Below are 11,999 nucleotides of genomic sequence, written 5' to 3'. Positions count from 1 at the left end.
TCAATAATTATTATAGAAAAATTTCCAAATGAATTTTGGCTTATTACTTTTTAGCTATTATAGCTATATAGTGTTTAAAAATGTTAGGATTGATATAAAATATCCCTCCTTATTCTATTATAAATTTAATATTGATTTTTATATTATCATACATACATACACACACGTATATATATTTATTGAGTATAGGTGTAAAATTTTTATTGGATATCTATGTAAAATTTAAATCACTATCAGACAACCAATGTCACATATTAATTATTATTTCAAGACATAAAATTATAATGAGATCAATAATTGCATAAAAGATATTTATATATATTTACGAAAAATGGAAAAGTGGAACTGTTGTAAATTAATTATTTTGTAATGGATATCAATTAAAAATTAAAACATATGGAATATTTAAATGCATACGAATATACGAAAGAAACAATCTTCGAATTTTTAAATGACCCATTTTCAATATTACAAAGATTCCGAATTTTAATTTATACAGCATTTACTTGTTTACATTGTTTACTTTTTAATTGTATTATGTGTATTATTGAGTAAAACTATCCCAAACGCTGAGGGACTTGAACTTAAAATCACGGGAGGTGATAACAATCGGATTATTAAAGGTAGGTGGACAGGATAAAAAAATAATTGTAACTATAATTTCTCATTTGTACTACCACTGCTTGTATGCTTACTATACACAATATTATTTAATTATTTTATGTTGATCATCTCTAGACTCTTACATCAAAATAGTTGCCGATTATTGAATGTAGATACATTCAGTATACTTTTTCATTGAGTAGGTTTTGGAATATTTTTCACAGTTATTATTATGGAATTGTTAAATTTGAGTTTAATAATAAATCATTGCTTTTGAATAATGATTCTGATCAGATCTATGTCAGTCTAAATTTCTAAAAAGATTTTATTACATGTAATACTGTAATTTATTTATGTTGTTATTAGTAATTTATTTTTCTATTATTTATACAGTAGGCTAAAATCTTTTTTGCTATAAACGAACCACATATTGTAATTATTATTTATTTAATATGATATTAAAAGCTTTTATTAATTTATATAAATCAATATTGAAGAGATATAGAGAAATATGAATAGTTTCGGGGTATAAGTAAAAAAATTAATCTTAATATTTCGAAAATGTTATTGTGTAGAGTAATTAGTAATTATGAAATATTTTAAGGACTGTGAATAATATTTTTAAATTATACAAAAATAAATATGATTATTATTTATTACTTGAAAATCCAATATTGTCAAACTTTATATAAAATGTGTATAAAAGAAAACTGTACTCGTGAGAAAAATTCAAGAGTAATATATTGTATACAATTTTAAGTATAAGCATATTAAAATTAAAAATGTTAAGCACTCTCAACTAAATTACTTTTCATCATGTGACATCAGTTGTTTATGAGTTCAGTAGCCATTTTTACTTTTCATTGACGAATTTTTTATAAATCTGAACTTTAAAGTATTACAAAAATGTTATCGTGTTATCATAAATGCATAAAAAAAACACAAAAATTTCAAATGTCTATAAATACCATGTAAGAATTGAGATATTTTTAAACTTATACAGTGTATAAAATGTGGTAAATATCAAACGAACAATTCAAGTTTTTAGTTCGTAGTAATTCGTATTTTAATTAGGTACAACAAAAAACAAGATTAATTTCGTTAAAAACTGAATTATCTGAATTATATTTGGTGCTGACCAAATTTGGCGTGTACACCAGATTTTATTTAAGTCGAAAATCAATACATCTTTATAGCTATTAATAGTGATGAGTGATGACACACATACAAACGCATACCTACTCATCATTTTAATATCATATCGTTCTGAAGGATTGAAAATATTTATGGTATATTCCATCTATTAAAGAAATATCGTAATTACGTGAGCAATTTTACCGATCTGTATTACTATTATTAACAGTATTAAGCGTAATATTAGGCAGAGTACGAATAAACGCGATTTTACGGCTCGGCGCGCGGAAACTCCAAACCGTACATTGTGCATAAAATTATGTCGGAACCGGTTTTTGTTTTGTCAGTTTTCCCGATCTTGCGGGGCTTATAATATACCTAATATCGTCAGTTCTCATTCGTTTATTTGGTGTCGTCCAACGCGGTGCTGCAATATAGTTATTGTTAGGTATGTACGTCTCATACATTTTCTGCTATGCTCTGCTCATTGCATTGGCCTCTTCAAAGACATTCACTCCACCCGACATATTGTGGTTGGACGAAAGTGAGTAAAACCTGTCACTTTACTATTATAAATATAGAAATAATTGTAGTCGTTAAAGCTAAGTAATTAAGTAAAAGCTAAGATATTATTGACACAAAAATAAATTACTTCTCATTGTCGAATTGTTCTTATTAACACTGTACATGTGCATAACCAAAAAATAATGCATTCTTTTTTTTTTTTCTTTAGTTGTTAAAAATAATAATCGAACTGATAATAAAATAAGTAACTGTAAATAAATCTAATGGGCCATATTATTGTATACTTATATAGTTATGTACCTATTAAATATTCAGTAAATTATCACTATGAAATTTCTTGTATTGCAAATATTTTGTTTATCATTTGCTACTATACCATATACTTGATATTATTAATCATTATTTTTTTTTTTTATTGTTTAAGTTATTTATTTTATAAAAAAATAATTAGTACATTTATAGATTTTATATTTATTAGTCATAAAAAAAAAAATACGAAAAATACAAATTTGTCGATAAAATAAAATCAATTTAAAACATGCCTCTGAGAGAATATAATTTATATGCCTTCTTTATAATCAGTAAATTTTATTTATAGGTATAAATGCATTATCCTTATCATATTAAATAAGTTATTTAAAAAAAAATAGTATTCAAAATTGTAATATAAATAAAATATAACACTTTTAATTAGTTTTATTTAGTATTCACCTTCCAAATTCTCCTTATTTTAGGTGAACATTTTGTTGGTTTTCAAATGCATTTTAATAAATAATTAAAAAAAGAAAAATTTTATATATTTTTCATTGGTATAACTTTAAATACGAGCTAAAAAATAGGTTTTTTGGAAGGTTAATATAACCTTCATTATGGGAATTGTTAGTAAATTATTTATTATACAAATGATTAATATCGGAAAACATGAATTTAAATTTTGTTTACTAATTTAAATAAGCTATTGTTATATTTTGATTTATTTTTAACAAATTCTCGTGCGAAAGAAAATATTTTTAATTATCTAGCCAAACATTATTTTATCATCCTTAAGTGTGTCGATAGAAATAACGATTGTGATCTAATTTTATAGGTTTGTTACAACCACATTATTTTGCATACAATATTAGTAATACTGTATTACCAAAAAGTTGTTGTAAAACCTTGAATAAGTGGTATTAATAGTATATACCTAGGTTCAGCACATATAGATTGAGTTTACTATTTTAATTAAAATATGCGTAATAATTAGTCATTTTACACTAACATCCATAATATATTCATTATTTTTATTATATTTATTTTGCATATTATTTTAATAATAAGAATATTCAAAATGGAAACTTAATCTAACACAACATAATTACCTACATAGTAGTTATTTGTAGAATAAGAAAAATCATCCAGTAACTAATAATTTCTTACCATACAATGTCAATAAATATTCTTTAGCGCATTATATGTTCGTAGGTATATATTGTAATTTTACTTTACATTAATGTTGTATGTATCATATAATATGAATATTTCGAAAAATTAGTGATGACATTTATTTGTCCAATCCGGTCCCGTTGATACAAATCAAAATAAATTAAGATTTATATAAAATTCTAAGCCTTTGTAGCTGAAATTTTAGACCAATAAAAAAAATAAATTAAAAATATGACTACTTTAAAAATTATTTTTACCATTTATTATCTTGTTCGCATAAACTTAAGACCAGATGTATAATAATATAGAGCTTAACATTTTTTAATTGAGCTTAAAAATATTTAATATAGTTAATTCAGTAATCAATTATTATTATAATATTTTAAAACGATCATTTTAAATAGGTATTATGAAAATCCCTACCATACAAATTGGCACAAGATAATTTTAATTTGCGTTTTCATATAAAATGTATACCTATATAAATTTATGCGTAGTATATAGACTACTACTCAATAAAATAAGTGTAATTTAATATTCAAGGTCGTTGAACAACATTCAACTATCAAGTTCAATGAGAAAAACTGGAACTATATAGTTTATATAAAAAAAAAAAATTAACGTGAAGAGGTATAATGCATAAAATTGAATATGCGGCTGAGTTATGTCACTATATTATAATACTAGTCTATGTGTACAGAAACCAGGAAACTCGTTTTATATAACCCCTCCTCAACTACAATTTTGTAATTATTATAAACAAAAAAAAAAAAAAAAAAAACTTATAGTTGTGGAATGACCACAATGGCACGTAATAATATAATATAACCATATTGTCATCGCGAAATTGAATCATTCCGTATAATTCATACTTAAAAATAATTCAACTATAAGCTATTATATAGGTTATTATTTAGGAAATTATTATGACAAAAATCGAAGGTGTCTAAAATATGTATTTGTTGAATCTTGTGGTACAGACCTTAGTTAAATGCTAGTTATAAATTGTATATAATAAGCAGTTTTGCTTTTGCTATTTATATTACTCGAAGTATTCAAGTCTAAATATAATGAAACTGGTGTATTTTTAGTAAATCGATATTGTTAAATTAATGGTTTTTTATGCAGTTATAATAATATATTACTTATATAAAACAATTACTATTTATTATACATCGTGGCATTGAGTATTGTTGTTTTTAATTAATAAAAAAAAAAAAAAAAAACACGCATGTAGAATATTGTAAAATAAAGATTTCTTCTTTGTACTCGTTTTTATTATTATTATTATTTTTTGTCTGTAAGTTATATAATATATATATAATATATAAATAAAAATAAACCAGAAAAATATTTATAATGAATTATAATATGTAGATACACTCAGATTCATTAGTACTTAATACAATTCAATAAAATCAAAAATAGGTAGCGATTTTAACTAATTACAACATAATGTAGAAACTTTAGTTACACCTAATACTCGTATTATATATTTTATATATAAATTGTATAAATATAATAAAAAATAATTAAGGTATGAGGTATTAGCTTAATGTATTTCAATTTATCTATCACTTTAAACAAACGATTGATAATACTATCAAAGGCAGTTTATGTTTGTATATGTTTTTAATACCTAAAACAATACTAATTCTCAGCACTAAGACCGTACCTAGAACACATTTTCGAAGGAAGGGGAATTAAGGGTTCAAGCTTTAGATACGACCTTGGTCAGTATAAATATAATTAGAATAGTATAATGGAGTCATTTAATTTCAAACGGAATATATATCAATAATAGGTTTATTTATAATAAATACTTAATACTATTCTAATTTGTCAAAATTTCGAGTTGTCACAAAAAATGTTTTTTTGAAGAACGTTGCTGTAATAATTTTAATAATACTTGTTAAAATACATGTTTATCATTGTAATCAATATACTTTAATGATATCATTCTTTTTTTGTCTTTAGACGAAGTGTGCAAAACAAGTTTAGTTCCTGGAAAGTCTCACACGTGCAAAATATTAGACGACTGTAAGACGGCCATTCAGGACATAAGAGACAACGTTCAGTATCCGACCATTTGCAGTTTCAAAGGAAAAATGCCAGTGGTATGTTGTGCGCCGGAGACTGTGACCAGAAAAGAAAGACTAGAATTGAATGAAAAAAATCCAAAAATTTTAGCAGGAATAACGCGTAAGTATATTATATAAATATAATTTAACGTAGCATGCATAAGAATCCGATAAAAATAAACTGTATAATAAGTTTAAATATTAATCACAAAGTATATTTCAGACCTCGCGTTTCTTCCTTATTTATACATTTAGTCGTTGGTACTTTGATTTTTTTTGTAATTTTTAAGTATTAAGGGTAAAAGAGATTGACCTTTATTCATTATCATTAAATACTTGTACTATTGATATTCATATTAAGTTTAATATTTTAGAAATTTTTCATTTAAATTTTAAATACATCAGCATTTAAAAATAATCATCACTTTATAATTTAAAAAAGAATTCTTATTTAAAAAGAAAAGAAAAATTTGTAGGTATACGATATTCCTATATTATATATAAAAAAAAAAACAAAAAAAAAAAAAAAAACTAAACGTAAATCTCTGTCTACTGCTAGTTTCTATATCCCATGTGAAAAAGTTAAATCACGTAGATTTTATTTTTTTTCGCAACTTCCTACAAAACTAATTTACTGTTTAATTTGGTGAGAATCGTAAAGACTATGAATAGTGAACTGAAATTTTGAACGTAGGAATTCAGTAAAAATAGAATAATAATGAAAAAGGTAACTTTTGATTATAAACTGTGTATTGTCTATTACTGTTTTAAATTTTGTATTCCCAAGTGACCTAATATACCTACATTAAATATATATTTGTTTTAGCAAATCTTAGTTTTTTAATCATATTTAAAGCAGTACTATAAAGTGCAGTATTTTATTTTGTGTTTATTTTTTAGTGCATTTTGATAGTTACAAAGACGGATTGCTCGAAGATAATCTCATCACCTACTCTCGACCTCGTCGTCAAATTTTATCACGAAACCGATAAAACACACGAATAACACCCGAACGCAATGCATTTATTTTAACGAATCGTTATATACACTTAACGGTGTTGTTTTGATTTATTCCAAACCAAATCACAGATGACATCATGCCGCAGGATAATGCAGACCATAAATTATTACTGCAAGAAAATAAAGACCACAAGGTGTACGATCGTACGATTTATAATCATAATATACGTTGTTACGACCTATCATCTCTCCGCATCACACTATCCACAGATTGTATCACTATATTAAATACACGAGATAAGTATACGACTGTGTGTTTAATATTACCTATATGGATATCAGTCATCGGAAATTTCGTGAAAACCGCTGAATTTTCGCATCGTCAAAATAAGTATAACTTAACCTACTGCATCATAGTGGTCCGAATTTTTTTATCACCACGTCCACCGGTTCGCATGTTTTATGCTACGATTTATTTATTTTTGGTGTACACCTATATCATTACGTGCACGTGTACATAAAATGAGTAATGCGATGTTTTGAGGTTATAGTTATTCACGGGAAAAATCTTAATTGTTGCAGACCGCTTAGACATCAGGGAAAAGTCTATACCGACGATATTTTGCGATGCAATTACGCGGGAAACCGGTTATCTATATCACATAAAAATATTATAAACACAGTCGTATAATTATTTAAAACTCATGACTCCTAATAATATACAAGACGTGTATGGAGAATCGCAACCTATTATAAATTATGTATGCATTATTGTTTCGAAGTTCGTTTCGATGACTTGTCGAGATTTACACATAAAGTGTTCTTAATAAATGATGAACAGTGTGACAGATAATAAATAATAACACTTTAGGTGTTCTGCAAACTGTTTAAGTATTTAATATTGCCAAGTTCGGTGATTAGATACAGCGCACATTTTATTGTTGTTATACTGTTCCACGTATGATTTAAATAGTGTTTTTATTCGTCGTGATTGAAATATGAAACTTGTGCAATGATAATACATAATGTAATATTATAATTTAAACTGTTCTCTCCACCGTCTCCCAGCTTCAGTTTGATGGTCATAACAAGTAACTAATTACAAATGTAATATGTGTATTTAAAATCTGACTCTTTTTTGTTTGTTTTATTTTTTTTTATTTTGTGCTTATAATAAGTATAAAATCCAAATGAGACGAACACCTTTAATATATAAAATAACGATTTTTATATGTACAATCTTTTATTGATCTATCAATTTATGTAAACATTATTTTTCATTATTTTTTTTTTTTAAATTTTTAAATTTTTTTCTATTGTTTTTATTATGACAGTATGCAAAATATCTAGTCATTTTTTGCTTTATAAGCTCAATAAAAATATTATACAATTTGTTTTAAAATTAAAATAACGACAAGTATTAAATAATAGCTACAAATTTTTAATTATAACAACTAAATAAATATGGGTACCTTTTTAAGTATTAAATTGTATCAATTTAAAAGGACACATGACTAAGTCTAGTATAGTTATAATTAAATATTATTAGTATAAGTACTTTTTGTTTTTTTTATACATATGATTAAAACACGTTTATTTAATAAATTAATTGTTTAATAATTAAATTTTTTTTTTTTTTTTTGTGAATGAATACGCGATAAGTTGTCTAGTTGATAAAATAATTTGATTTCTAAAAATGAGGGTAGTTTTAGGTATAAAACTAAATCTAGTTTGTAAGTTAAAGAGGTTAAAAATGTTCAGTACTTCTTCTAATGATTGGAAAAAACAAAGAGAAAATTAAAAAAAAAAATAGAAATTTTTACATAATTCCAATTTTTGACAAAACCGATTTTGTAATTTTTATGGAATTTCAAAACAAATGACCGTATAGATACATACATTTTTCTTCAAATGTTTATAATATTGGATTTTTTTAGAAATATTTACAGATATGACAATTTTTAATAAAAAAATTAAGATACCTCCTATTTATATAAGTATACCTAATATATTAAATTTTGACTTCTGTCGTAAACAATTAAACAATTAAATATTTACGAAAACTATTATATACCATAAATTGAATTTTCAAGTTAGAAGAGTGACTGGGATAGTATAAATTCTCTAATTACTTATTTACAACGCAATAACGTGATTTATTATTATTATTATTTTATTTTTAAGAACTCGACGTTATTATACTTTATTTTTAAAACTATTTTATACTAATGTTAATACACTTTACATACGTATATGTGTATTAAATTATACTTTTAAATTCTAGTCGACAGTTTTATTCTTCAAAAGTTTCATTCAACGTCAATAACATTATATTTTTACACCGCTGTTGTAAATAGACATATATAAAAAAAATTAAATGTGCTTAACGAGAATGCGTTTGTGATCAATGGGTATTTGGAGAATCATTGGTTCTGTTTTAGAGTTGTGATATTATTCATTTTTAAATATTTCAATATTTAATAAAATTATTTGAAGAAAATGGTTTAATAATACAGGAGATATGATTATAGCATAATTTTATCGTTGGTAATTTAAAGCTATGTTAATACCATTACAATTTAGATAATATACGTATGCCATATAATGTAATTTATTTTAAAAATTTAATTTAGAAGACTTAATAAATTTGTATGTTATAACTTATAAATAATAAAACTCAATACGATATTATAATTATTAATAAAAATTAATTAAAGCGAGTAATATTTTATTTGATATTTAGTTAAAATGTTTAAGATTTATTTTAGGTTCTTACTTTTAATATGTCTCTCGTGAATAATGTGGTTCAAGTCTGTCATATTCTAAGGAGCAATGTATAGGCAACACATTATTTTACATTCTATATGGCGGTTCAGTGCATGGAAAGGAAATTAACATTATTATTTATTAATTTATTGATACGAACCGACATATTCCAGACGTCCATTATTAGAACTAATCAGGTGTTATTTTAGAGTTATTTTCCAATTCAATTTAAACATGTAAAAATTGTTTGCGTATAGATTATATTCATTTACATCCAAAAAAATAAATAATAAATGCGTGAAAATACGTTTGCATAATATAGTTTACACTAAAGTACTTAAAATAATATGCTCTAGTAAACACTTATTAAGATTTTGATACTATGGCACATTTTATCCGTTCAATTATTGTTTCAATAAACTGACATGGGTATTTACTAACGTTATGAAAAATTGAATGGTATTTTTATATTCTAACAAATCAATATGTATGTTTTTACATGAAGTTAATCGATTAACTAGTTCATTAGAAGAAATGAAGTTTTAGAAGGAAACATATTTTTGATTTAGTAAGTAGAATAACATCATAGATACATAATATGTCATTAGCAGTTAAATACCAATGATATGGTTAATAATATATTAAAACAAATTAAGGTACATATTTTTCATATATAAGTAGATAAATTATTTTAATATGAAAAAATGTGTCAGTTTTTAGGTTATAAATATTTTGAGAGATTGTTAAATATCAATTTATAACGTGTCATGTAAGTAATTGTTAATAATTTGAAATTAATATAGTTTTTTCCTTAGTTATTTATACATTTTTAAAAATTAAGCATAATATTACAGGAAAAAATTAACAAAAACATATTTGTTGTATATTATTGAAAAATATAAATGTTTATATATATGTTCACGTTACACGAAAAAAAAATATATAAAAAATGAACAAAGAAAAATATTAAGGTTGTGTTCGTTATATTTTGTATATTTTATTATAGTATACGATAGATACATAATAATATTATAATTATTATTTTTTGGGGAAATCCCAACCGAGTTCGGGTTTTTCGGCCACAGCCATGTACACCATAGCTCCTCGGTTTGGAAGTGGTTGAATGGCTACGTAAGTCCGTTTGTCCGGTGTCCAATGGCACTGATATGGAAGAGGTTTAGGCGGAGGCAATTGCTTGTCGAAAGGTCCAGGCTCAGGTTTCTAAATAATAATTGTGTATTAGATATAACTAAGCACTTATAATCTCTTAAATTGGTTGAAATAGTTTTATACTGATTTATTTATGTAAATACCTAACGTTTAATTATTTTACTTAAACTGGAAGTTATATAAAACTGTTGAATTTTGACTAAATTATCATATAGACTATACTTTTTTTTATGTAGATGTCTACTTAATATAATATATATATATAATAAAATGTTATATGAATAATAAAAAAAAAATTTTCGTTTGACCAGCCGAATGGTTTTTTAAAAGCTATAACAATAATATTATTGCACTCAAAATATCTCACACACAGCAATATTGCAACACATAGAGCATCCGTCCCACATTCTATTAAAAATATATACATAGCGAATTAGCTGGTGTTTCTGGCACTTACTCCCCACATACAGCACGTGGGTGACTGTCCAGTTTCGGCGATCGTCCGCTTGATAATCCCCATGAAATATTTCATGAAATTGTTCCGGTGTTTTAATACGTTCACGTCCTTGCTCTGCAGAGACTTCACTCTAGTGATCCACTTGTCGACTATGGACCTGTCTATGAAGTGAAAACAAAATCGTTACTAGTCAGACGATGACGACGAATGACGATAGAATAATGAATTCAGAATTGTACAGTCGAACGTGAAAACAGTGGCAAGATTATACTGTTAAAATTTACTATGAAAATTTGATGTTTTATTCGAGAAAAATCACAATAAAAATAAAGATATATTGATTTGTTTTGAAATTCGTTTGAAAATAATAATTCAAGTATTAATATAAATTATAATGTCCGTGGTAAATTATATTACCATCCATGTCTCGCAACAACGGTATCATAGTTTTAGCAGCTTCTGTCATTTCCATAAATTCTTGTGCGTAGTCCGTCATAATATTTTGAGAATTTTGCACTGTTCCTCAAATGATCAATTTTAATAGCCAAAATTGTAAAAATGATATTATATGTTACCAAATGTTTAAAAGTTATAGGAGTGTATAAAAAATATAGAATAGCAACGTTAGTAATTACTTGTTATTTATTTCAGCCAATAGCCGTAAAATGATTAACTTTCATAAATCTTAAATGTAAAAATACCAATAATTACTTTTATATGATAAAAGTGGATTTTTGAACAGTTTATACAATTTTTTAAAATTATTTTTAATATCTACTTACCATCGTTAAAACCAGTCTGGATATATTTTAGAATATCGTATTGTCCTTAGAGAATTATTATAAAGCACCTGTAGATATCTACCTATATAATGGTGA

General features: G+C 24.8%; 2 protein-coding genes across 2 annotated transcripts; one reads left to right on the top strand and one right to left on the bottom strand.

Moving 5' to 3' along the window:
- The first annotated feature begins 2,129 nt into the window (after positions 1–2,129).
- LOC112600532 lies at positions 2,130–7,222 on the top strand. The gene is made up of 3 exons (XM_025347784.1): positions 2,130–2,281; positions 5,665–5,889; positions 6,669–7,222. Exons 1-3 carry the CDS (start codon positions 2,188–2,190, stop codon positions 6,758–6,760), a joined length of 411 nt encoding a protein of 136 aa, XP_025203569.1. The 5' UTR covers positions 2,130–2,187; the 3' UTR covers positions 6,761–7,222.
- Positions 7,223–10,476: 3,254 nt separating this feature from the next.
- LOC112600608 lies at positions 10,477–11,617 on the bottom strand. The gene is made up of 3 exons (XM_025347882.1): positions 11,539–11,617; positions 11,122–11,282; positions 10,477–10,715 (listed from the first exon to the last, which is right to left on the bottom strand). Exons 1-3 carry the CDS (start codon positions 11,615–11,617, stop codon positions 10,533–10,535), a joined length of 423 nt encoding a protein of 140 aa, XP_025203667.1. The 3' UTR covers positions 10,477–10,532.
- Positions 11,618–11,999: the final 382 nt, after the last annotated feature.

This window comes from Melanaphis sacchari, unplaced genomic scaffold, assembly GCF_002803265.2.
Source record: "Melanaphis sacchari strain LSU unplaced genomic scaffold, SCAv2.0 Contig65_pilon_pilon, whole genome shotgun sequence".
NCBI classification, from domain to species: domain Eukaryota; kingdom Metazoa; phylum Arthropoda; class Insecta; order Hemiptera; family Aphididae; genus Melanaphis; species Melanaphis sacchari.
The sequence above is the reverse complement of the archived record's forward strand: the minus strand, read 5'-3'. Positions and strand labels throughout refer to the sequence as shown.